The 25,994-nt window shown below is 47.9% G+C and overlaps 2 protein-coding genes across 26 annotated transcripts; both read left to right on the top strand.

The window, feature by feature from the left end:
* On the top strand, positions 1-25,628 carry LOC115331126 (protein YIPF3-like). Its single transcript, XM_040501737.2, has 3 exons — positions 1-76; positions 23,677-23,837; positions 25,338-25,628. The coding sequence occupies exons 1-3, from the start codon at positions 9-11 to the stop codon at positions 25,352-25,354; spliced, it is 246 nt and encodes an 81-aa protein (XP_040357671.1). The 5' UTR covers positions 1-8; the 3' UTR covers positions 25,355-25,628.
* LOC115314317 (histone-lysine N-methyltransferase 2D-like) lies at positions 4,353-17,355 on the top strand. 25 transcript variants are annotated; one of them, XM_042289779.1, is made up of 39 exons: positions 4,353-5,255; positions 7,772-9,587; positions 9,649-9,726; positions 9,783-9,860; positions 9,917-9,994; positions 10,052-10,129; positions 10,187-10,264; positions 10,322-10,399; positions 10,457-10,534; positions 10,592-10,669; positions 10,727-10,804; positions 10,862-10,939; positions 10,997-11,074; positions 11,132-11,209; positions 11,267-11,344; positions 11,401-11,478; positions 11,671-11,748; positions 11,806-11,883; positions 11,941-12,018; positions 12,076-12,156; positions 12,214-12,291; positions 12,349-12,426; positions 12,484-12,561; positions 12,619-12,696; positions 12,754-12,831; positions 12,889-12,966; positions 13,024-13,101; positions 13,158-13,235; positions 13,293-13,370; positions 13,428-13,505; positions 13,563-13,760; positions 14,229-14,303; positions 14,510-14,584; positions 15,164-15,235; positions 15,292-15,366; positions 15,426-15,624; positions 15,695-15,883; positions 15,987-16,095; positions 16,318-17,342. In XM_042289779.1, exons 1-39 carry the CDS (start codon positions 5,215-5,217, stop codon positions 16,382-16,384), a joined length of 5,103 nt encoding a protein of 1,700 aa, XP_042145713.1. In that variant the 5' UTR covers positions 4,353-5,214; the 3' UTR covers positions 16,385-17,342. The 25 variants fall into 25 exon arrangements, with proteins under 25 accessions (XP_042145713.1, XP_042145712.1, XP_042145711.1 ...); XM_042289778.1 differs by having other exon boundaries at positions 9,917-10,129; positions 13,563-13,640; positions 13,692-13,760; XM_042289777.1 differs by having other exon boundaries at positions 9,917-10,129; positions 16,318-17,355.
* Positions 25,629-25,994: the final 366 nt, after the last annotated feature.

The raw sequence follows: 25,994 nt of genomic DNA, 5'->3' as shown, positions 1-25,994 counted from the left end.
TGGCTGATATGCACTGTCGATCGTTAGACCATATTCAGCAAGGTTCAGTAGCGCCATGTGTCATTCAGCGACGATGGTAAGTGTCTGGAACTTTGATCACTTTCTTAAGATACGAAATGGCCGCAAATGAATGTAATTTCTGGTTTTTTAGGATGATTAGTGCTCGTAGATTGAGGTATGACCATAAAACGAGACCGTCGCAACACGCTTTAGTGCCCCATTAAAGGAATACCGAACCGAAATTCGGATTTCGCAAAATAAGGATGCACGAGCGTTGAACAAGACGCTAGGAACTCCAAGACATGACTCTTGCATCAATATCTCAACCGGATGGCTGCACTTTTGGAAAAGGAGGGCGGCAGAATTTCAGAATGAGGGGAAGCGGCCTCGCTTCTCTCCTCCTCGCTTCAGTTCACTAGCTCAAAGAGACGTAGCGAGAAGGAGAGGGAATGGGAATCGTGACGAGACTTGTCTCGTCGGCCGTGTTCACTCACACACTTCTTTTCCGAAAATACAGCGATCCGTTAGAGATATCGCTGTACAAGTGTTGTTTTGGGGTTTTGCAGCGGCCCGCCTATCCGTCCAGCCTCGTTTTGTGAGCTCGAAATTTCTGTTCACTATCGCTTTAAGGGTAAAGCACTATTCCAGAGTGAAAAGATGGACAACAAAGCACGAATTAGAAAAAAAAATATATATATGTGAAAGGAAAGGGAACTTGTTGAATGCTGATGTGATATTTGCCTTGCAGTAAACTTTGCTAAATAAAAATCCGGTCAGTCTATATCAGGGGTGACCAAACTGCGGCTCGCGAACCGCATGCGGCTTATCGCGGGTCCAAGTGCGGCTTGCTGGTTTGGGGTGAGCGTGCCACCCTACCCCTCCTGTGTTCCAAAGACGAACAGACTTTTACAATTAAAAAAAGCTCACAGACTTGGCAGCCTTGTATTACACTACGTAGATATGGCTGGACTGGTTTTTGACACATTAATGTGTCCAGTGACACTGTTTCCTTTATTGTTCTAGAGAAAATTTCGAACCGTATACGCACAACGGACGTCAGGGGCAGTGGCCGGCTAGCAAGCCAGCTGAAGCTTTCATTTTTGCTGAGCCGTTAAAGTAACGTTCTGCTGCTTGCTGTTATTTGTTGTAGTCAACAATTATACTTGACCTTTTTGGAAAGCACTGTTCCCTCCAGATAGTTTTAAGTAGCCTTTCTCTCTTTATTTTTCCTGTTGCTCTTTGAACTTTTGTTGTTTTGTTTGCGGCTCTAACGCCATGTCACTTTGGCCACCCCCGGCCTATAGGTTAGACTTGGAAATATAACACAGAATTCCTTTATGTGGTTAGCATACCTATTGAATGATGCTTGCTTATCCTCATCAGTATAAGTAAATAATCCAATCATCCCCAGAGCCCGACCTATATTTCTGGGCGTGTGTAGCCCGTTATTTCTATATGTCCAGACTGACCCCAAAACACAACTGTGAGCTACACCTGAATATGCTGGCAGAGGCAACATTACCGTTGCTTTCCACACCTTCAATTTGTTTGGTGGGAATCAGTCCAGTTAGTTATTGCTGGTTCCATCCCAAATGTTTTGATTCTGGCCACAGGTCTCCAATACTCAATAAGAGGCCTCCATATTATATAAACCTGCTCTGTGTCATTTAGTGGCAACGAGCTGTTTCCTATGCTCTGTTCACTACCAAGCTGACAGTGCGGTGGGAGCTACGCCGTCACTGGACCTATCGACCGCCTTCCTCTCATCACCGGACCCTGCTCCTGGCGCACGGGGCGGGAAGTGCGATCAAATGGCAAATGATGGGCATACAACTGGTCCAGCAAGCACTTCCAATGCACCGTCAGCTTAGAGTTGAGCCGACTATACCAGTTGTGCGAGTGTACATAGGCCAGGTCAGAGCCCGTGTCGTCTAGGTTTGTGGCAATTTAGCTCTGCCATAACCCACGAAGGAGCCAGGCATGTTATTTTTGGCACAAGTTCGCCACATTAAACGTTTATTTCTTCCTGTTTATTTATTGTTCTTTTGGTCACCACCCATGACATTTTGGGGGAGTTTCTGGGTACTCCATTCTATGCCCGTTGAGCGTACCCCTCCAATTACATCCTGGCCATGCGACGTGCTCAGCCCCGGAAGGCTACCCTTCGCCGAAGACGCCGGAGTCCGAAGAAGCCGCCGTACCAGAGGTCAGTCCCGTGAATTGGGTCTGCTGCCGGACAAACCCAAACCGAAGAAGACGACGATGGCCAACCAGTCGCAAGCCCCCGCCGCTCCTCCCGTCAACTACATGCCCGTCACACCGCGCATGGCTGCCCCCTTCCACGGTGAACTCTATGAATATGTCGAAGACTGGATTGACCAGTATGAACGCGTTGCCCGCCACAATGGCTGGACCAACGAGCCGTGCCTGCACAACGTCTATTTTTCCCTTGATGGGACCGCCAAGCACTGGTACGAGAACCATGAGTCCTCTTTGACATCGTGGGAAATTTTCAAGACCGATCTGAAGGCTACATTCGTCAACCACCACCGCCGAGAGAGAGCCGAGGACCTACCGCGAACCAGGACCCAGGGCCCCCACGAGAGCGTCAGCGGCTTCGTAGAGGATGTTCTGCGCCTCAGCGCCCGCGCCGACACCCGGGCTACAGAAGAGAAGAAGCTACGAATCCTCATGCGCGGGGCGAGACGACATCTTCGGAGGCCTCGTCCGTTACCCGCCGGAAACCTCCGACGCCTTCGTCACCGAGGCGACAAACATCGAGCGCGCCCTTCAAGCCCGCGCTTCCCACTACCAGCGGCATCCAAGCGTCACTGCAACCGCGCTGATAAGCGGCGAAAGCGCTCCTGGTACGGACGTCCGCGAAATTATCCGGGAGGTCGTCCGGGAGGAACTGCGAAGGTTGCTGCCAACCACCAGCCGTCCGCCATCCATTTTCATCGTCGAGGCTGTCCGAGAAGAAGTGCATCGGGCGCTCGAACCAGAGGTTCCTGTCACCACGGTGGCACCGGAGGAACCGATGTTGAGCTACGCTGTCATGGCCCGATGACCGCCGCAAGCTCCCCGCCAAGCCACGGCGCCACCCCGAAGAGACGCCCCAACGCCGCAGTACCCCCGACGACAGAAAGATCGGGCGCACGTTCACCCAGACCGACCTGTGTCGAGGAAGACAGACGTCTGGAGGACGGCCGACCGACGCCCGCTCTGTTGCCACTGCGGGGAAGCTGACCATGTGTACCGCCGAGGCCCATACTGACGGCTGCGCGGATTCCACCCAAACGACCTGCGCCCCCGGTATGGTCTGTATGGTGAACGCCCTCGGGAGATCGACGATTAACTGCGACGACCTCAGTCCCCTCAGCCTGCGTCCCACCGAGAGTTCCGGTCGCCTTCGCCACGACGTCCAGCTTCGCCGATGCACCGACCCCGACGTGAAAGCCTGTCGCCACTCGCTCCGCGCCGGGGAAACGCGGCAACCCCGGAGGTGGAGTTGCCGAAGACGACCGAAACCAAGATTCTCCACGAACGTCGGAGGGCCCCCACTCGAACGCTACCAGAGACCGAAACGACGCTCCTGCAAACGGTGTCCAACAAACTAAACGTCGTCATCGACGGCCACGACGCATCAGCAGTCGTAGACACCGGAGCAGACTACTCAGTCTTGAGTGGGAGGCTCTCCCGCCGCCTTCGAAAAGTCACGACGCCGTGGGATGGACCTCAAATACAAACCGCCGGAAGGCACCTAATCACACCAGTCGGGAGATGCACTGCTCGCGTCGAGATCCACGGTGAGACGTGCCCTGTGAAGTTCGTCGAGGGACGTTATCCTCGGAATGGACTTTCTCTGCGAGTATGGCGCCGTCATCGACCTCGCGGAAAATCAGTTGACGCTGCGAAAGCCTGTCCAGCCGCCGGCGGAGACCAACACGACGTCAACCGCTATCCGAGTTATCGCCGACCATGGGAACCTACCGCCGCGGTCGAGTGTTTTCGTCACCGTCATAATTACCGACGCAGCCATGCACAGTGAAGCTCTTCTGGAAGGCAGCGTCCAACTGCTCCTCGAGAAAGGAATTGGTGTCGCACAAGGCATAACGGATATCCAAGAAGGACGTACAACTGTTCTTGTGACCAACTTTCGAGAGGAGCCGCAGCACCTAACGAAGGGTACCACCGTGGGCCACGTCGAGGAGCTTCAGGCACCAGCCGTGGTCGCCGCAATCTCCGAGGAAACCTTGTCGCCACAGCAGAAGAGCACGGCACCGCCGCCGCTCGACATCGACCCCGAGCTCCCAGCTCCAAATGCATCCTCAGTCCTCCGCTGGGGTGTGCTAGATGCCCGTCGTTGCTTTAGCACGCAAAACCCCCAAATTTGAGTTGTTTGTCCAATGCATACCTAACCAGATGTGAAGGGGATCTGGTACACAACCCCTAGTGCGCATGAGACAAAAGGAGTGCGGGAGTTAACGGCTGTCCCTATCCGCACCCGAAGTGCGAATAAGGGTGGATTTTTATCCGCACCCGAGGTGCGAATTAGGACGCATTTTTATCCGCACCTGAGGCGCGGATAAGGGTGATTTCTTATCCGCACCCAAAGTGCGAATACGCACGAAGTATTATTATTCTCATTGTTATTATTATCAGCAGTAGTATTATTAATTATTCTTCGAGTAATTTTAAGTCAACTCAGAGTGCGATTGCAGCGCCACAAAATGTGGAGCGGCTTTATTTGCTTTGCTTTGTGTCACCGTGCCGCCGACCGTGCTCAGGTGCGTGCTTCGTTTAATCGCCGGTTGGCAGCCTGTCTACGGTTTAAACACTCTCTAATTTATTGTTATTTTCGGCATGTCGAGTCTATTAAAGCAGTTGAGCACGTAGTCAAGGCGTCAAGGTCTGTCGAGGCAGTACCTACTGCAGTACTTTACAGCCACGCTGGCTGCGCCGGCCCTATCCGAGTCGGGGTCTTCGGACTTTCCTGAAGACGATGTTTCTGACGTGGTACAAGTTGGAACTGCCTTCGATGACTTCAAATCCTTCGAGAAGGCCTTCAAGGATTACCAACAGGCAACGCATCAGCTCTTCGTGGTGCACAGGTCCAATTCTGTTGAAGTGGCGAACAGGGGCTTGGATCCCCCCAAGACGTTGAAAGCGGAACTCGTTTACGCCAACGTTACGTACAAGTGCAAGCATGCAGGGATGCCACGGCATGAAGGAAAGGGTCTTCGGCCAAATCAACGGTAGTTTGGGTTATTATGCAGTCTTCATTCTTGTCTCATGAAAATGCCGAAAATAAACAGCTTAGCACAGAGACACTGACAGGGTATTTATGCTCGCAAATGTTTTTATTTGCACATTACGTATGAGAGCCCCCAGAACAATATTCGTGGCTCGAAATTCGTTTTCTTTCCGCCCGAAAACCGCCGATCGAGAACAGCTGGTTTGAGTCGCGCTCACTCTCTTCTCCGTGGTCCATAGCCGTGGTTACTTGCAGTTTTCTACGGTTTAGACACAACCCCACCAAAATCCACTTTCGATTTCGAGCAGCTGCGTTTTTCTTCTTTTTTTAAAATTAAAAATAGGCGTGATGTTGCAAAATATTGATTGGGTAGTCTTCTGACACTAATAAATCGCAATGCAAAAAAAAAAAAAAAAAAAAGGAGGTGTCAGTGTCTCTTTAACAATAGAAATGTTATTTAAATTGTTAATAACATTTATCTGTTGTGTTCTCGTTGTCCGTGTTTTGCACAGTCCCTTGCATTTGACGCAGCTGCCTGAGGGGAAATAATGCAGGTAGTTCTTTCTTACTGGCTGACAACGAATGGACATGAGAAAAATGTTTAAGAAATGCTGGCATAGCTCGGAAAAAAGAATTTCGGCAGTGCTCGTTCTTTGCGTGTAAACTGATACCAGCTACATTCAGTTTATCCAAATGCATATTTGCCTTGGTAATAGTGCAATGCCTTTGGAAAATAGATGTTGGCAGGCCACAAAGACCGACATGTGCTAAAATTCATCTGATCTGTATTACCGGTGACGGATACAATTTTAATGCAAGCTTCTGTTTCGAATTTTATTCAAACAAATAGACGGGTGAAATGCTTCCATTATAAATTTTGATCAATTATCATGTTGCTAATACTTGAGTTGTATTGGTTTTAGACATTGCAAAATAACTGAGATAATTAAAGTATATATACCTAGAAGTAATCTTTTTACAAAGCCCATGTAAATTAGAAAACATTTTTTTTTTGCTGCGGCCCTATTATGCATCTGAATGATTGACTGCAGCTCGTACAATATCGCACCCAAAGAATTGGTACTGAGGTGCTGTGCCGTGTCTATGCGCCGAGAAGGTGAGGAAGGAGGAGATGAGGGCACGCGGGGACGTCAGTATGCTGAGCTCTGGTTGGAATGATTAGTGGGTACACCTAAAGCTAGCAGCCTTTGTCTCCATTGCACTTGTCAAATGCGTTAAAACACGGAATGCAGGCGTTCGCCATTTGGCTTTCGCATTTGAACGGGTTCCACGAATGCAGTGAAGATAAAGGCAGCAAGCTTTAGGTCTACCCACTAATCATTCGAATCAGAGCTCAGCATTCTGACATCCCCATGAGCTCTCGTCGTCTCCTCCCCCTCACTTTCTCGGTGCATTCTTTTGATAGCCGGTGCAATATCACCTCGACAAAAATGCCAGCAGTCACGTGATTGTTAACAGCCAATGAGAGCCAACTCCCTCTCCGCCAATGCTTAGAACCCTGCTTAGTGTCTCCTCGTCCTCCTTCGCTCCCTCTCTACTACTGTTGTTATTCTCCTCATTTGCTCTCATGGTCACTCAGGTGTGCAGTAGCTCGGAGGGGTTTGCATATACAGGTTGTCGCCTGTTTAACGCGCTGGAAGCTTTTGCTGTTATGTAGCAGGCACATAGTCAGAATTTTCTTACGGGGGGGTGCCCGTGTAGGTCAAAATGCTCTGGGTAGAAGAGGGGAAGAGGAGGTGGCAGCAAAACTGAAAAATTCTGGGGGGTGCTCGGGCCCCCTGGGCACGCCCCACGAATTTGTGCCTGTTATGTAGTATGATATGGACAATATTCCACAGGCCAGTAAGGCATGGTCCATAATAGTCGTCTGCTGCTGCCAAATATGGATGGACAGAACAGGGTCTGCTGGCATCATTTCACTCGGTCAGCTTTACGTCACAAAGAGCTTTCGATAAGACTCTGAGGAGCAGCCAACGCTTTATTAGGAGAAGCTAGGTCTCCCAGTGAAAAGTCTGCTGCCTGTCCAAGACTTATCGAACACTCTTTTTTACATTGTTCTCATCAGCTTCGACCTGCTTATGTTTTGTTTGGGCTTCAGTCGGCTGCCATCGAAGCCCCGGCACCAGGATTATGGCAAATCAATGTTATGTGAATATCACCTATTTGGGTCACTGATCATTTTTAGAAATTACTTTTTGAGAAGGATGGGCTCAATTTATATAGTACAACAGTCGAATCTCGTTAATTCGAACCCGAGAAGGACCGAAAATTTGTTTGAATAAAGCAAAGTTTGAATTACCGGGAGTTTCCTTCCATAGAGACACATAGGATGGGACCTGCATGTTAGTATGAATTATCCACAAGTTTGAATTAAGAGTGTTTTAAGTAACAAGATTTGACTGTAATACTTAAAACAAATATAACTACTATAATGATGTTGTTTCACCCATACATTGTTTGCAACTTTATCTGATAATAAACTTGCTTTCATTTCAGAACAACAAAAGTTGACTGTACAGCGTTTGTCAAGTGCAGCGCTAAGAAAGACATTCAGAAGCTCGTAATAGTTGATGTGTGCCTTAAGCACTCGAATCACGAGGTGAGTGAGGCCGTATTTCGGCACTACCCACAAAATCGCCGCCTGACTGCTGAGGAAGCACTTCTCGCCGCAGAACCTGTGAATGAGCTTCAATCAAACCCCTCACTTCTGCGAAGTTTCCTCCAAAACAAAACTGGAAAACCACTGACAGCAAAAGACATCGAGAATGTTGTTGCACGTCTCAAAGGAAGCAAGAAGCCAGATGTTGACCAACTTGCCGAAGAGATCAAAGAAATCTTTCGAAAAGATCCCACAGCAGCGGTAACTCTCGGAACAAGTGAATCCAACGAGATGGAGCTTCTTTTTATTCAAACTACCATGATGGCCCAGTTTTATGAAAAGTTTCCCGAAGTGTTGCTCCTCGACGGCACCTACAGGACCAACAACCTGAAAATGGCCCTCTTTGTTTTTATGGTGGTCGACGGAAATGGGTGTAGCCAGGTTGTGGCTTACTGCTTCGTAAGCAGCGAGGATCTTGCCCACATGGACACTATGATGAGGACCTTTGTGGGCCTGCAGGGAATGCAGAAGACAAAGTGTGTCATCGTGGACAAAGATTTCAAAGAAATAAGAGCCATCCGTGACAACTTTTCGCCAGACACTGTCATTCAGCTGTGTGAATTTCATGTGAAGAAGGCGTTGAAGAGGGCTGTTGGCAGCAGCAAGACGGACAATGACAAGAAGATGCTCAACAGTCTTTTGGAGCGGATGATCCATGCCCCAAATGAAGAGGCCTACCAAGATCTTAAAGCAGAATTGGACCGCACGGCCAGCAAAAGCTTCACAGAGTATTTCAACAAGAACTGGGATGGCATCCAGGACATGTGGGTTCGCTATCGTTGCGACAGACACTTCAACCTCGGCAACAACACCACGAACCGAGTTGAGTGTCACAATTCAAAACTGAAGGCAGTCTTGAAAGCAAATGACAAACTCCATGCAACTTTGAAGTCTATGCTTAAGCTCCATAGCATCAAGATAATTGAAGCAGAGCACAGGCATGCCCTCGATGCCACCACGACGTTCTTCACGTACAAGAGCAGCTCTGATCTAATTCAGCAATGCTCCTCACTGTTGACGCCGTTCGCTACACAGGCAGTAGTATGTGAGGAGGAACGAGCTAACAAGATGGCTGGAGCATCCATTGCAAATGATGGCGAGGACTACTCTGTCACAACTGAGAGAGGCGTGTATGAGGTACTCTACACTTTGGCGAGCTGCACGTGCAGAACTTTTACCACAATGGGAGTAATATGCCGCCATATAATTCTCGTATCGTGGCAAACAGGACGTGCGATTGACGTTGCTACGGCAACAAACTCCAGGTGGAAGAAAGCGTCGCAGCCGTACCTTCCTGCAGAAATCAGCAATCGGGGAGCACCACAGCTTCAGTGCATGCAGCTGAAAGAGCCAGACTACAGTACCGCTTCAAGAGGAGCGAAGTACAACCATGCTCTTTGTCTGCTGAAAGACATTGGGGACCTGGTGGCAGAGTGCGGTTCGGAAGAGTTCAAGTGCAGAATTAATCTAATCAAGAAACTAAAGGCCTTGTGGATGGAAAATAAGACTGTAGAAATTTGGTGCAGCAGTGGCACCGAAAGTGATGAAGATGCCTTCCCAGAGGACTGCAGTGACACAATTGCAAGAATCTCGGAAGAATCAACCCCTAGCAGCCGTGTCCGCATATCATTGTCATGCTTGCCAGACTATCAGGTACCAAGTCCCCTTCCATTGCATCTGTTTCATTTTTTTTAATCTATGTCCCTTCATCCAGTCCCCTGGTGCAGAGCCGCAGTCTCATGCAGAGCCTGTAACCCACACACCAGAAATAGTTTCTCGGCAAAGCCCTCAGGTACTTGTCATTCTCCCCTGCTTTTGATTATTTTTGACCTGTGCTATTTTATACAGTTCCCTGGCACAGCACCACGGCCACCTGCAATGCCCGCAGCCCAGCCTCTGACACCAGTGTCTTCCCAAGGCTACCAGGTAACTGAGTCCTTCTCCCATGCCTTCGAATGTTTTTGACCTGTGCTCTCATCCAGTTTCCTGGCACAACACTGCGACCATCTCCAGTGCCTGCAGCTAAGTCTCCGGCAGCAGTGTCTTCCCAAGGCTCCCAGGTACTGAGTCTTCTTCCCATGCATTTGAATGTTTTCTACCTGTGCTCTTTCATCCAGTTTCCTGGCACAGCACTCCGGCCATCTCCAGTGTCTGGAGCTAAGTCTTCAGCAGCAGTGTCTTCCCAAGGCTCCCAGGTACTGAGTCTTCTTACCTTGCCTTCGAATGTTTTTGACCTGTGCTGTTTCATCCAGTTTCCTGGCACAGCACTCCGGCCATCTCCAGTGTCTGGAGCTAAGTCTCCAGCAGCAGTGTCTTCCCAAGGCTCCCAGGTACTGAGTCTTCTTCCCTTGCCTTCGAATGTTTTTGACCTGTGCTGTTTCATCCAGTTTCCTGGTACAGCACTGAAGCCACCTCCAGTGTCTGGAGCTAAGTCTTCAGCAGCAGTGTCTTCCCAAGGCTCCCAGGTACCGAGTCTTCTTCCCTTGCCTTCGAATGTTTTTGACCTGTGCTTTTTCATCCAGTTTCCTGGCACAGCACTCCGGCCATCTCCAGTGTCTGGAGCTAAGTCTCCAGCAGCAGTGTCTTCCCAAGGCTCCCAGGTACTGAGTCTTCTTCCCTTGCCTTCGAATGTTTTTGACCTGTGCTGTTTCATCCAGTTTCCTGGCACAGCACTGCGGCCATCTCCAGTGTCTGGAGCTAAGTCTCCAGCAGCAGTGTCTTCCCAAAGCTCCCAGGTATTGAGTCTTCTTCCCTTGCCTTCGAATGTTTTTGACCTGTGCTGTTTCATCCAGTTTCCTGGCACAGCACTCCGGCCATCTCCAGTGTCTGGAGCTAAGTCTTCAGCAGCAGTGTCTTCCCAAGGCTCCCAGGTACTGAGTCTTCTTCCCTTGCCTTCGAATATTTTTGACCTGTGCTTTTTCATCCAGTTTCCTGGCACAGCACTGCAGCCATCTCCAGTGCATGTAGCTAAGTCCTCGGCAGCAGTGTCTTCCCAAGTCTCCCAGGTACTGAGTCTTTTCCCCTTGCCTTCGAATCTTTTTCACCTGTTCTCTTTCATCCAGTTTCCTGGTACAGCACTGAAGCCACCTCCAGTGCCTGCAGCTAAGTCTTTGGCAGCAGTGTCTTCCCGAGACTCCCAGGTACTGAGTCTTTTTCCCTTGCCTTCGAATGTTTTTGACCTGTTCTTTTTCATCCAGTTTCCTGGCACAGCACTGCGGCCGTCTCCAGTGTCTGGAGCTAAGTCTCCAGCAGCAGTGTCTTCCCAAAGCTCCCAGGTACCGAGTCTTCTTCCCTTGCCTTCGAATGTTTTTGACCTGTGCTGTTTCATCCAGTTTCCTGGCACAGCACTGCGGCCATCTCCAGTGCATGTAGCTAAGTCTCCGGCAGCAGTGTTTTCCCGAGACTCCCAGGTACTGAGTCTTTTTCCTTTGCCTTCGAATGTTTTTGACCTGTTCTTTTTTACCAGCTTCCTGGTACAGCACTGAAGCCACCTCCAGTGCCTGCAGCTAAGTCTCCGGCAGCAGTGTCTTCCCGAGATTCCCAGGTACTGAGTCTTTTTCCCTTGCCTTCGAATGTTTTTGACTTGTGCTCTTTCATCCAGTTTCCTGGCACAGCACTGAAGCCATCTCCAGTGCATGTAGCTAAGTCCTCGGCAGCAGTGTCTTCCCAAGTCTCCCAGGTACTGAGTCTTTTCCCCTTGCCTTCGAATCTTTTTCACCTGTTCTCTTTCATCCAGTTTCCTGGTACAGCACTGAAGCCACCTCCAGTGCCTGCAGCTAAGTCTTTGGCAGCAGTGTCTTCCCAAAGCTCCCAGGTATTGAGTCTTCTTCCCTTGCCTTCGAATGTTTTTGACCTGTTCTCTTTCATCCAGTTTCCTGGCACAGCACTCCGGCCATCTCCAGTGTCTGGAGCTAAGTCTTCAGCAGCAGTGTCTTCCCAAGGCTCCCAGGTACTGAGTCTTCTTCCCTTGCCTTCGAATATTTTTGACCTGTGCTTTTTCATCCAGTTTCCTGGCACAGCACTGCAGCCATCTCCAGTGCATGTAGCTAAGTCCTCGGCAGCAGTGTCTTCCCAAGTCTCCCAGGTACTGAGTCTTTTCCCCTTGCCTTCGAATCTTTTTCACCTGTTCTCTTTCATCCAGTTTCCTGGTACAGCACTGAAGCCGCCACCTCCAGTGCCTGCAGCTAAGTCTTTGGCAGCAGTGTCTTCCCAAGGCTCCCAGGTACCGAGTCTTCTTCCCTTGCCTTCGAATGTTTTTGACCTGTGCTGTTTCATCCAGTTTCCTGGCACAGCACTGCGGCCATCTCCAGTGCATGTAGCTAAGTCTCCGGCAGCAGTGTTTTCCCGAGACTCCCAGGTACCGAATCTTTTTCCTTTGCCTTCGAATGTTTTTGACCTGTTCTTTTTCATCCAGCTTCCTGGTACAGCACTGAAGCCACCTCCAGTGCCTGCAGCTAAGTCTCCGGCAGCAGTGTCTTCCCGAGATTCCCAGGTACTGAGTCTTTTTCCCTTGCCTTCGAATGTTTTTGACTTGTGCTCTTTCATCCAGTTTCCTGGTACAGCACTGAAGCCACCTCCAGTGCCTGCAGCTAAGTCTCCGGCAGCAGTGTCTTCCCAAGGCTCCCAGGTACTGAGTCTTCTTCCCTTGCATTCAAATGTTTTTGACCTGTGCTCTTTCATCCAGTTTCCTGGCACAGCACTCCGGCCATCTCCAGTGTCTGGAGCAAAGTCTCCAGCAGCAGTGTCTTCCCAAGGCTCCCAGGTACCGAGTCTTCTTCCCTTGCCTTCGAATGTTTTTGACCTGTGCTCTTTCATCCAGTTTCCTGGCACAGCACTGCGGCCGTCTCCAGTGTCTGGAGCTAAGTCTCCAGCAGCAGTGTCTTCCCAAGGCTCCCAGGTACCGAGTCTTCTTCCCTTGCTTTCGAATGTTTTTGACCTGTGCTGTTTCATCCAGTTTCCTGGCACAGCACTGCGGCCATCTCCAGTGCATGTAGCTAAGTCTCCGGCAGCAGTGTTTTCCCGAGACTCCCAGGTACTGAGTCTTTTTCCTTTGCCTTCGAATGTTTGTGACCTGTTCTTTTTCATCCAGCTTCCTGGTACAGCACTGAAGCCACCTCCAGTGCCTGCAGCTAAGTCTCCGGCAGCAGTGTCTTCCCGAGACTCCCAGGTACTGAGTCTTTTTCCCTTGCCTTCGAATGTTTTGACTTGTGCGCTTTCATCCAGTTTCCTGGTACAGCACTGAAGCCACCTCCAGTGCCTGCAGTTAAGTCTCCGGCAGCAGTGTCTTCCCGAGACTCCCAGGTACTGAGTCTTTTTCCCTTGCCTTCGAATGTTTTTGAACTGTTCTTTTTCATCCAGCTTCCTGGTACAGCACTGAAGCCACCTCCAGTGCCTGCAGCTAAGTCTCCGGCAGCAGTGTCTTCCCGAGACTCCCAGGTACTGAGTCTTTTTCCCTTGCCTTCGAATGTTTTTGACCTGTGCTCTTTCATCCAGTATCCTGGTACAGCACTGAAGCCACTTCTAGTGCCTGCAGCTAAGTCTCTGGCGGCAGTGTCTTCCCAAGACTCCCAGGTCCTGAGTCTTCTTCCCTTGCCTTTGAATGTTTTTGACCTGTGCTCTTTCATCCAGCTTCCTGGTACAGCACTGAAGCCACCTCCAGTGCCTGGAGCTACGTCTCCAGCAGCAGTGTCTTCCCAAGGCTCCCAGGTACTGAGTCCCTTGACTTCGAATGTTTTTGACCTGTGCTCTTTCATCCAGTTTCCTGGCACAGCACTGCTGCCACCTCCAGTGCCTGCAGCTAAGTCTTCGGCAGCAGAAGGCTCCCAGGTACTGAGTCATTCTCCCTTGCCTCCTAATGTTTTTGACCTTTGCTGTTTCATCCAGTTTTCTTGTACAGCACTGTGGCTATCTACAGTGCCTGCAGCTAAGTCTCTGGCACCAGTGCCTCCAAAAAGCTAGTTATTCATACGAGGGAAATCAAACACTTCTTTCTGTGGCGTGCGTATCATTTGACGATGACGTCATGCCTTTCTGAGGCGGCGCGGTGACGCACAGCTCTGCGTCCAAGGGTGGAGGATGTGCTCACACGGTACAAATGCTTCTCGGTTTCTCCGGCTTGACGTAAGCGGAGCTGTAGTGGAAGGGGTCCCACTGGCTGATGTCACACACATCTGTCCGTGAACTTTTTTTTTTTTTTTGTGTGATACCGCATAATCTTCTGGCACAAGAGCCTCACCAAGGCTCCTAGGTACAAAAAATCCTTATCTCTTACCTTTGATTTCTCATTTCTTGCAGCTCCCAAATGCAGCAGGGCTGGAGGAAGGGGTGCTGAGGAAGTCTCTTTCCATGAAATTGAGCCAAGGTTTCCAGGTCTGGAGTCCTTGGTTTTGTGTTTGAAAACTTTGTTAATTTTCATTATTTTAACCCTGGAGAGTGGGGACAGCAAGGACAACAGAACACAGATCTGTGTCGTGTTGTCCTTCTTGTCCCCACTCTCCAGGGTAAAAATAATATCTAAACTCAACCAGCTCGCATGCGCCCTTGCTTTAACTTTGTTAATTTCTCATTTCTTGCAGCTCCCAGATGCAGCAGGACCAGAAGAAGGCTTGCTGAAGAAGTCTTTCTCTATGGAATTAAGCCAAGGTTTCGAGGTTTGGAGTACTAGGGTTTGTTGTTGAAATCTTTGTTAATTTTTCATTTCTTACAGCTCCCGGATGCAGGAAGACCAGTGAAAGGGTTTCCGAGGAAGTCTCTTTCCATGGAATTGAGCCAAGGTTTTGAGGTCTGGAGTCCTTGGTTTAGATTTTGAAACCTTTGTTAATTTCTCGTTTCTTGCAGCTCCCGGATGCAGCAGGACTAGAAGAAGGCTTGTTGAAGAAGTCTTTCTCTATGGAATTTAGCCAAGGCTTCGAGGTCTGGGGTACTAGGTTTTGTTTTTGAAATCTTTGTTAATTTCTTTTTTTCTTGCAGCTCCCAGATGCAGCAAGACCAGAAGGCTTGTTGAAGAAGTCTTTCTCTATGGAATTAAGCCAAGGCTTCGAGGTCTGGAGTACTATGTTTTGTTTTTGAAATCTTTGTTAATTTCTCGTTTCTTACAGCTCCCAGATGCAGCAGGACCAGAAGGCTTGCCAGAGAAGTCTCTCCCTATGGAATTAAGCCAAGGTTTCGAGGTCTGGAGTCTTTGATTTAATTTGTTCTAGAAAACTTTGTTAATTTCTCGTTTCTTGCAGCTCTCGAATGCAGCAGGACCAGAAGGCTTGCCGATGAAGTCTCTCCCTATGGAATTGAGCCAAGGTTTTGAGGTCTGGAGTCCTATGTTTTGTTTTTGGAATCTTTGGTAATTTTTGGTTTCTTGCAGCTCCCAGAGTCAGCAGGACCAGATGAAGAGTTGTCAAAGGAGATTATGCCTGTGCAACTTAGCCAAGGCTTGGAGGTATGAAGGACTGGTGCCTTTCTCTCAATTGCTTTTTAACAATTTTTTTTTTTGTTTAGTCTTCTGATACAGCAGTAAGTGCAGCAGTGAACAGTGCCCTGCAAGGCGTGAGGCTGTCAGCTCGCAAGCGACCACGTGGAAACCCCTGTGGATCCAAAGACTCCTGCACAGGAACTAGATTTCCTTCTAGAAAGAAGGCAAACCAAGCTTCATTAAATTGTTTATTTGCAGCGCTTCCCACAAAAGAGAAGACATTGCGTAAGTGCATTCATTAGGCATTTCATTGGTGTAACTTAGTTGCATAAATAAGTGTTGTGGTAATTTATAGGTATGCTGCACTGGTTCGTCGATGGTGAGACTGCATCCGACACATTGAAAGATGGGTACTGCATACAGGAACGGGATATCTCTGTCACCTCTAAATCATTGTCAAGTGGTGCCTTAGACACCCGAGCACCAATTCTCACATTGAAGAAGTACTTCTCTCGAGCTGCTTGGTGCAAAATCAACGAACTTCGTACGTATAGGATCTAGCTTTAAAATTTTATGTAGTTTTTCTACTGCACTTGTGTTTTTGACTGTAGAATAGAATCCTGTTTTTATTTTTTCTAATGTTTCAGTGAAAGAAAAGAAAGAGCAAGGTCTGTGGTTTTGCCATAAATGTGACCTCGAAGATGACCACACCATCAAGATGATAGCGTGTGACCTGTGCATGGAGTGGTACCACTGGTGAGCTAATGACTCTACTTAAAACTGTATTTTAATGCAAGCTAAATATAAAACTTACTCATGCAGAGCATATGTGCAAGTGTGGAGAAAAGCTTCAGCTCAAATTTTCCAAGAATGTAGCATAGAAAATGCCTAAAAAGAAGTTATTCTCACTACTTTTGTTGTGTCCTAACCTTGCAATGTGACTGCCATCTGAGCAAGTGCTTTTTTTCTTTTCTGAAGGCCTTGCGTAGGTATCGGCAAGAAAACTGTTCCCAGAGGGGATTGGTTCTGCTACAACTGCAAATAGGAAAACAACAAGGATCTAGACACTACAAGTCACGGACAAGAAAATGATCACAAGAAAATAATCTCCTGAGCCAGACGGTCAACTTGGAGTAACTTCTCTATTTCCTGTGTATACTGTGACTCAACGTGTGGATCTTATTTTTCTTGAAGTAACTTAGGTTTCCAGAAAGATTGATTATTCCAGAAAGAAGATTGATTATATTTATATTGCCTATGGACCGTTTTGTTGGTCTTCAAGAAGTTTTTTCGATTGTTAACATAATTTTGCATCTTCCAGATTTTTTAAAATGTATTATTATTTTTTTTAATGTTTTGACAAGCTTTACATTCTTTATTTTTCAGTGATATCTACTGCATTGCATGTGTCATGAGTGTGCTTTTTATTTTTGTTTTGAGGCGTTTTTTTAGTATATGAAATTTGTGTGGATTATTCTTAACATTTCTTAATGTTAATTTTGGTATGTTTCAATGCATCTTGTATAATTTTTAATGATTCATTTATATTTTCTTTGTCATGTGTCAATTCTTATCTTCAACTGTCTTTAGCAGTGTGGCAGTATTTTAATTCAGTTTACCGTTTTAGCATGTCATGGAGTCGCACTCAAGGGTTTATTTTCGCTCATTGTTTACTGTACTGTACATTTCAATGCTAGACTCACTATTACAAACAATTATGCACAGATGTTGGGACATATTAGGTCCTGGATGTCAAGTAAGCTTCTAGATGTACCACATTTTGTCATGTGAATCCTGCATTTCATGTTCTTGAGTTTTCGATTTTTATATCTTGACCTGTAGCACATTTCAAACGATTTTGACTTTAACTGCTGCTGTTTTTCTTCCTGCTTTTCCACTGAACTTTTTGAAATATGGTTTCTTCTTGATACTTGAAAATAAATTGTACAATGGTCCAAATAATGCCTCTCTTGCAATTTGTATCAATAAAAACATTTGATAATCCTCAATGTACTAGTTATTTTGTGCAACATGAGCCATCATTGCATATCTGGAACAAGATTTACCTTCGGATACATGCCCTTTTGCATAAGGGCACTGCTTTAACCGTTTTGCTTAATGCACAGTTAGAGAATTCCACATGCAGTGTTACAGGGAACTGACATGGTGTAACATATCGTCCAAGAATGGAACAGGAACTCGGTCTGCTCCGATCTGCTCGCTGAGGCTATGGTTTTTTTCTGTTTACTATGTTATGCTAAAACAGAGTATTGTCATAGTCATTGAAGTTCCCTCCTAATGACGTTTCCTCTAACTTTCCCTTGTTTTGCTGGTTGATGGATATTCTGATACAACACATTTCGAGGAAAGGCACCAAGGTAATGTATTTCCACTTTGGCGTGTTGTTGCTCGTGCAGAAATATGGCTGTGCTTCTATACAGCGCGGTGCCTTCTGTTCCTGTAGTTTCTAAGTGTGAAGAAGCCAAGAAAGTACAGCGGTGCAGCAGTTGCATCTCTTAGTAACAGTGTAAATTTCATGTCTAAATTCTGCTTCAAAGTTCTTTTTGTTTTTTTCTTTCTTAATGCACAGTAACTGAATTCCTTTTCGTTTGCTAGCCAGATTTCATTGAGTTTCTAAGTTGCGGCATTCGATCCCAGTTATTAAAGTTGTTGGCGAGGTTTAGATGCATGTCATAACAGTTACAGACCAACATTTTTCGACAAGGTTCCATCGCGAGCGGCTTTGCAAAATCCTTTTTTCGCGAGCGCTCGCGAAAGCATTCAACAAAGCCGTGCTCCCGCGCTCAAATTAATCAAGATTCTAACAAAGCTCACATTATCTCGAACAGCCAGGAAGCGCGAGACTCTAATCCGCACCGTCCACCCCGCCTCACAGCCCCCCAACTGCCCCAACCCCGCACCGCTGCACCCCTGCACTTACCCACTGTGGCGCTACCACACACACACGCCAACGAAAAGGCGTTGCACCATCGTTGTGTTGCACACACACACACACACACACAAATTAATAATAAATTTGCGCGTATTCGCACTTTGGGTGCGGATAAAAAACGACCCTTATTCGCACCCTGGGTGCGGATAAAAATGAGTCCTTATTCGCACCCCGGGTGCGGATAAGAATGCGTCCTAATTCGCACCTCGGGTGCGGATAAAAATCCGCCCTTATTCGCACTTCCGGTGCGGATAGGGACAGCCGGGAGTTAACATCACAATGGGCGCGTTCAGTAGCGCCTCCCTTGCCTCCGAACGGAGTGCCTCGAGTTGGAGTCATCGAAGCGCCTACTGAACGGCAAAAAAACCCGCGGCTCCAAACCTGCTTCTACGCAACTTCCGCTTCCTCCCCTGTGCCAGACAGTCTCCGAATAAACTGGAAGCAGACGATGGCGAGCACGATCGCTTTTATTTGACGCCGGTATTGAAGAAGTCTTTACAAGGTCGTTGAAGAAGAAGCGGGTGATTGTACACATCAGCGCTGCTGTTCGAAGCGATGCAACGTGATCGAGTCCTTCGCTTGGCGGTGCAAAGGCAGCTGCTGTTATAAAAGCCGATAAAAAAACGTCGTCAGCACACGCAAAATACAGAGCTCAGCGAATCTACCCCACCGGTTGCGATACTTTCATACGGCCATATGTTTGTCCTGCCCTTCGTAACGAACTTCCTATAAAATGTATTCGTATACACACGGGAAGTTCGGCCGCGCTCGGCGATCAAGGTTTTGTCGGCCGAAGCGAGCCTCAGCCAACGTGCACCCCGATTTAGCTACGCAAACAAAACTTTAATCGGTATCATGCTCTGCGTGACTGTCCAACCGGCTTCCAAAGTCGCGTTCATACCCTGCCTTGCTCTGTTCAGCGCGGACAGGACTATCGTCGATATTCACAGAGTTCCCGTGCAACGGTGATCAAGACACGGCGTCAAATGAACGTTTGCGTTGTTTATTAGCATATTCAAACCAAACAAAATACGGTCCAATGCATTTTCCAAAAGAGCCTTACCTGAAAAAGATATTCGAACGCGTTATTCGTCTTACCTCGAGCACTTTTCATTAACAAAAGCGAGCAAACGGCGCACCCGCGATTGAACCGAAGCAGCTTATCCCGCCATATTGTTTGTTTTTTCCTCTTTTAGCACCGGAAATCGTCACCAGTCAGGAAATTACGTCATTTTAGCTCCTTTGACTCTACGTGCACCGTCTCCGGACTCGGTGCTTCGGAGCTTGACTCCGATGCCCCGGATGCCCCGGAGTTACGTGCACCGGAAGTGACTTTTGGCCGTCCAGTGGAAGGAGTCAGTGACTCCTTGACTCCGGGGCCGCTACTGAACGCGCCCAATACACCCTCGCGTTTGCCGATTTCAAAGCGCGCTAGCCGCTCGTTGGCTAGGCCTAGCGTGGCGTGGGACCCCTCGTTGGAAACAGCAGTTCTTTCTCTTTTGTTTACGCCCCGGCTTTTCGTTCAACGCCGGACATTCAGGCGAGAGAACCCCCGCGAAAACATCATTCAGAAAGAGCTATGAAACGCTCTAAGGGCTCCTATTGGGCAGCTCGACGCATTCGGAGCTCTGATTCGCTCGGACACGCCACGTGACTAAAAAGAGACTCGCTCGCCCGCGTGAACGCTTGTTTCGTTTTCTACCTGCGTAGTGCGCGCGCTCTTGCTTTTTTTACGGTCTTCGAGTTTATCGATACGATGCCGGCGGTGAATGGCAGGAAATCGTTCACGTTTGGTGCTCGGAAGCGTAAGCGTGGAAAACCGAGAGGCATTGAAGGAGGTCGACCTCGCAAAACCGCTGCACCGCCGTCCCCGAGTCGTCCGGAGTCGTCGGAACAATCGCAGTCTTCAAGCCCGTCACCGTCTCCTGGCCCATCGCCGCCTGAAGACTTGGACTTGGACTGTGTGGGACAATCGAGGCTTCTGTCGCCGCTTCCAACTCCTGACACCCCAAAGGAAGATGAGCTGACCGCGATTGAGCGCAAGATGGAAATGCTACGGCGGGACGAGTGCTCCGGAGAGCCGCTAGGCCTAGATGAGAGCCGTGACAGCGGCGAACTCGAAGGCTACCGCTTGCTCGAAGTTTCTTGTGTCAAGGCTTTGGTGGGAGCTCTGCTGTGCCCAGAGTGTGCCGGGTCTTGCCTGGAGCTAAAGGAAAGTGGCCAAGGAGCGCTCCTCGGGTTTATCGTCGAGTGCCCGTCGTGTGGAGAGGTGGCGAGCGCACCGCACTCGTCGAACATCGGCGACACTCGCCAGAATGAACTTTCCGCGCGTATCGGACTAGCCGCACGCGACTGCGGCATTGGTTTCACCAAGTTGTCCAACCTCTTTTCTGGCATGAACGTACCTCCACCGATGTGCCTGAAGTCTTCGCAGAAGATAGCATCAAAAGTGCATGACGCAGCTACGAAGGCCGCCAGCAAAGTGATGCAGAGCGCGGCGCAGTCCATACGTCAAGCAGAGAAGTCCGGAGACGACAAACTTTTGGACGTGTGCATTTCGTACGACGGGACTTGGCATAAGCGTGGCCACACCTCCCACTTTGGTGTTGGCGTGGCAGTGGAACTGAACAGCGGCCTGGTGATAGACTACAGTGTACAGAGCAACTACTGCCAGGTGTGCGCTCAAGGCCCAAAGCCAGGGTCTCAGGAATATGAAGAATGGTTTGAAAGCCACAGCCCTGACTGTCAAAAGAATTTCCAGGGGTCTGCTCATGCCATGGAAGTGGAAGCTGCTTCAGTCATTTTTGGGCGTTCTGTGGAGCGACACAACATGCAGTATACCACGGTACTCTGCGACGGTGACAGCAAAGCGTTTTCAAAGGTTGCTAGCCTTGGTCTATACGACAAGGAAGTGAAGAAAGAGGATTGCATCAACCACGTTGCAAAGCGTATGTATGCTGGCCTGGATGCTCTGAAGAAGGCAAAGAAAGGCCTTGGTGGAAAGGGCAAGCTGACGAACGTGAGGATGAAGCAGCTGACAAATTACTATGCCTGCGCCCTGAAGGACAATGCCCCAGATGTCCCAGCGATGCAGCGGGGAGTGTTTGCCACACTCCTGCACTCTTACTCGACAGACGACGAGCCACGACACACAGCTTGCCCCACTGGAAGAGACTCCTGGTGCCACTTCAACAGGAGCAAGGCACTTGAGGCTGCAGGAGAGCCACCTGCGTCCAGGCCCCACAAGCCAGCCTTTTCCAGGGAGTTAGCCAAGGAGCTGGTGCCCGTCTACAATCGCCTTTCGCGTAGGGACTTGCTCGAGCGCTGTTCGAGGATGAAAACTCAGAACGCAAATGAATCGTTTAATTCTCTAGTGTGGAAGAGGTGCCCCAAGGTGGAATTTGCCTCCCTCAAGACCGTCGAGTCAGCTGTGGCTCTGGCAGTCCTCGAATTTAACCTGGGACCTCGAGGCTTTGAGCATGCCCTTTCCGAGATGGGAATCAAGCCAGGGAGCCATCACACCGTGCATGCTGCGAAGGCCACCCGAAAGAAGATTGGAAAGGCCCAAAAAAAGGAACTAGAGTCGTCCAAAGCGTCGCACAAGCGGAGAAAGATGGAAGCCGTGGCTAAGGCGCAGAAGGACCGTGAAGAAGAAGGACTTACCTATGGCCCTGGAGCGTTTTAAGTGATATAGTAAGCACTGTTTTCAGCCGAACACTGTTTGATCTTTCAAACACATTTTTCTCAGTTTGTCATTTTGAACACTTTTCCATTTTTGAAAAACTATCATTTTTTAGAGTTTGGACTGAGACTCCTGAAGTGTTGTTTTTCTGGAGTGAAATTTACTGAAGAATTTAGTAAGGCACTTTGTTTTTAATAATTTTGAGTTGTTCACCAAGAAAAAGTTGATTTTAGAAAAAGTCATATGAGAGAAAAATGAAGCCATTTTTAAATTTCCTGTTTTCATGCTGATGCTTGCTATATTAAATATTGCTACATACCTTACTTTGTTCATCACTTATTGAACATTACATATATGCAAGAAAAGTTGGAATTTTTCTCTTTTTTTTTGAATGATAGATTTTTTTCGTTGGTGCTGCATCAGTCTTCTTTTTTATAACAAATTGCACCGTAACTTGGCAAAAAATCTTCCCTGTTGGTTGAAATTTTGCATGCCCTCCCAAGTTTGCATAACTAACATATGGTAAAAGTTTCATTGCAATCGGCAAACTATTAAAAAAGTAGACCCCTGTAGGCCGTGCCTCCCCTTAAGAGCAGAGCACAATTGTGACAACTTCTGGGGTGCTGAAAAGACCACTGGCAGGTTATACTTGTAAGCCACTCGCTTAACCTCAAGGGAGAGGGCGTGGACGTAAGGCACCACCACTGGCCTTGTTGTCGGCTTTTGTCTAACCTTGGGACTGGGTCGACCCCTAAACTCCTTTATCGGGGACTCGGCTACACCCACAATCAACGTCATTGAATTGTGGGTGTAGCAGTTGTAGGTCGACCCCGCTAGCCACTTAGCGGTACATTGCAGAATGGTGCAGCTGCATGCCTTTGTTCAATAACCTGACGATCCTGGCGCATAACAAAAATAAGACCGCCAGAGAGATTGAAGAGGCCTTTTTTATTTTATCAAAGGGGGAAGGGGAATGTGTTAGCGCACTTGTCGGTGCACTTGGGGTTGACGAAGTCCTTTTTATCAAGAACAGTGGCTAGCATGTGTGGAAGAGATATGACGTAAAACAAGTCTTGTTTATCGGGTTGCATTTTTGTGTCTTGATTGGTTCTTTCCTCTCTGCTTCCAGTGTTTATTTTCTGGTTCGATTGAAAAACAAACTTTCAGTTGATAGTCAGCGCTGTGTCCGTGCACTTCTTCTACTCGTCCTTTGTCAATTTTTTTGCGTTTCCACTTTTGAAGATGATCAACCAACTCGCCCAACTTATTGCCCGGTTAAAACATTTTGGATTCTGTGAATATTTGAATTTTCGAGTAGTACTGTACCTAGTTTCGATTAACATGCTGTATTTGATATTCGCTGTGAGACAAACTGCGATAATATTTGTATTTTACAAAGTGTCGATGGCGGCAGGTTAGCCTTATTGAGTGCATTTCTTACCGAGCACTAGTGCACTGCAGAGAAACAATACCTGCAGAGTTCGCTTCTGTGGGCGTTGCTTCTACGCAGCGCACTGGTGCTCGTTAAGAAGTGCACTCGACGTAGCTGACCCGCTGCCATCGACACTTCGAAAAATATGAATATCGTGGTTCATCTCGAAGCAAATATTGAATAATGTATTATTCGAAACTAGTATTTGAAAATTCGAATATTCGCGCATTCCTACTGCGTTCTCGCTAGTGAAGCGGCTCTATACGTCAGGTGCCCACATCCCCGACGTTTCCCTGCGCTCCCAGAGGTGGCCGTGTTTGCAGCCAAGACAGCCAGCGTCTCCCACAAGGCTGTCGCAGCGTCCACGGCTGCCTTGCTTCACCTGCTGGCGTTGCTATACTTCCACTTTGCATACCACAGAATGGTCGAAGGTGTGCATGGGCTCAAATAAGGCTAGCATAGCTGGTCTTATTTATGTATTTATTTTTTATCGTGCCTACCAACAGCCATGGGTATAGCTACGGTATAACTATAACATAAGATAATGTATAATATTATATAACTATAGCATAATACCTAATATAACAATGCAAGGCCAGCAACTGTTTCGTGCCATGTAGCTTGCACAGTGCTGCAGGCCAACACATCTGCGAGAGCACATGCATGTAACTTCCTTTTGCGTTTCCGCCTGCTCGCACAACTAGTTGTGACAGCTTTGGAGCACCGCAGAAGCTAGGCTAGCATGGACAGTATTGCACGAAATACTAGGTGCCGAATATTGTGCCACCAGGCGGACGAAGAGGCAACACTGCTTGCCAGAGGGTGGGGAGAAGGGGTATCTAGTATTTTATGGCATTTGTGTTCTAACTTGGCAAGTGAAAAAACAAAGTTTTGGGGGGTCGGTCTCTCTTTAATTTAAAACGTAGCCAACATTACGAGCAGACAAGGTCAATGAAGCAGCGCTAAAAGCACAACAGCACGGCACTTCCCGTCTTGTGCGTTTCCTCTCGCCGTCTTAAAGGGATACTTCAACGAAATTTGAAATATTTCCGTCGTGTTCAAAAATGGGTTGAATATTGTCCACAATATCCGTAAATGACAATCGCACGTTTGTATTTTGATCCTGGTGGCTGTATTTTTCGTTATAAACGGCCCACTCTGGCAAGCGCTTGGAGAAGGCCCAGCTTAGAGCACGTGACATCCAACGCAATCGTGACGTAGGTCGTCTCAAGACGAGCAAAGCTACGGCGAGGCTGACATCGAGAGGATGGCCTAGTCGCTCCAGCCACCGAAGCGGCTGCTTTTGTACGAATTTTGAGTGACGGGTTAATCTTCTATAATCTTCTAGGGGGACAAGAGCGACTTCTGCGACACACAAAAGGGATTCTCGGGAAGAGGGGAGTTCCACCTTCCCCCCTTCTCTCGTCGTGGCCGGAGAAGAGACAACCTCTGTCACTAGCTGTCAAGGTTCCTAGACGAGCATTACAAACGAGGCGTTAGCGACATCCACCAGGTGCTCCTTGCTAATCGTTTAATTCGTTTTAAAATTCCTTTTCGAGACTTTTTTAACAAGATATTGGTATGTTCCATGTGATACTGCTCTTTTGAACACACATAGACCAAAAAATGAGCGCCGAAATTTCGTTGTAGTATCCCTTTAACCAATCGAGCACAGAGACAGTGCCGCGACTTTGCGTTCTTAGTTTGTGCGGGTGTGTCTTCTGGCCTTTGACTGCACTGTAAATAACTTTGGGTGAAACGCTGTATAGTTGAATCGTTATTTTCAGATTAACCAAACAAAACGGGTCTCGCCAGCCAAGATGCTCCGAAGTAAATTAAATTTCTTTTTTCATACAGTTGTCTGCTGTGTGTACGAGAAGATCCTCGTGTGCCAAATCTTTAAAAAACAAAAATATTTTTGTCTTTTTCAGCTCTGGACGGCATTTAGAGCATCCAAAGGTTCCACGAACCGACAACTTCTGTACAGATACAAGAGTGTTTCTTAGGTTTGACGACCCTATGTAGTCTGTGACACACTTGAAAGTGTGACGACTTGTTGCAACACTGATTTTTCTATGCCTTACTTACACCTGGTATTTCGAAATGCTCTCGTCATTTTCTGCAATTCATTTGTGTCGTTTCGAGTCGGTTTGCCCTGAAAGCCGATCAAGCGCCACGCGCCGTGGTCTTGTTTCGGAAATAAAAAGGGGTTCTAGCTTTCAGTGATCCTTGTGTAGTTTCTCTGTCTGTCATGTCCATTCTGCCATGAGAAGTTGAAATTGTACTTGTGATTGCCTCTTTTTGGCTCGGGAGAGCCGCAGCACCACAGAAATATCGGGTACTTATGAGAAAAGAGAACCATGTGGTTTGGCCCGTGTAAAAAAACTACCGTATTTACTCGCATAATCCTCGCACTTTTTTTTGCGCAAAATTGATGGAAAGTTGGGGGGTGCGAGAAATATGCGGGAAAAATTTTCTGCAAAACGAAGAGCTCTAAAAAAAGAAGAAAGAAAAAAAGCGGCTGCAAATTGGGGTTTTTGCGCCTGCAGCTACCTACAAGGTTTAAGAACTACGAATGAAAAACTTAC

Source organism: Ixodes scapularis, unplaced genomic scaffold, assembly GCF_016920785.2.
Source record: "Ixodes scapularis isolate PalLabHiFi unplaced genomic scaffold, ASM1692078v2 PGA_scaffold13__105_contigs__length_92229423, whole genome shotgun sequence".
In the NCBI taxonomy this organism is placed as follows: Eukaryota; Metazoa; Arthropoda; class Arachnida; order Ixodida; family Ixodidae; genus Ixodes; species Ixodes scapularis.
The sequence above is the reverse complement of the archived record's forward strand: the minus strand, read 5'-3'. Positions and strand labels throughout refer to the sequence as shown.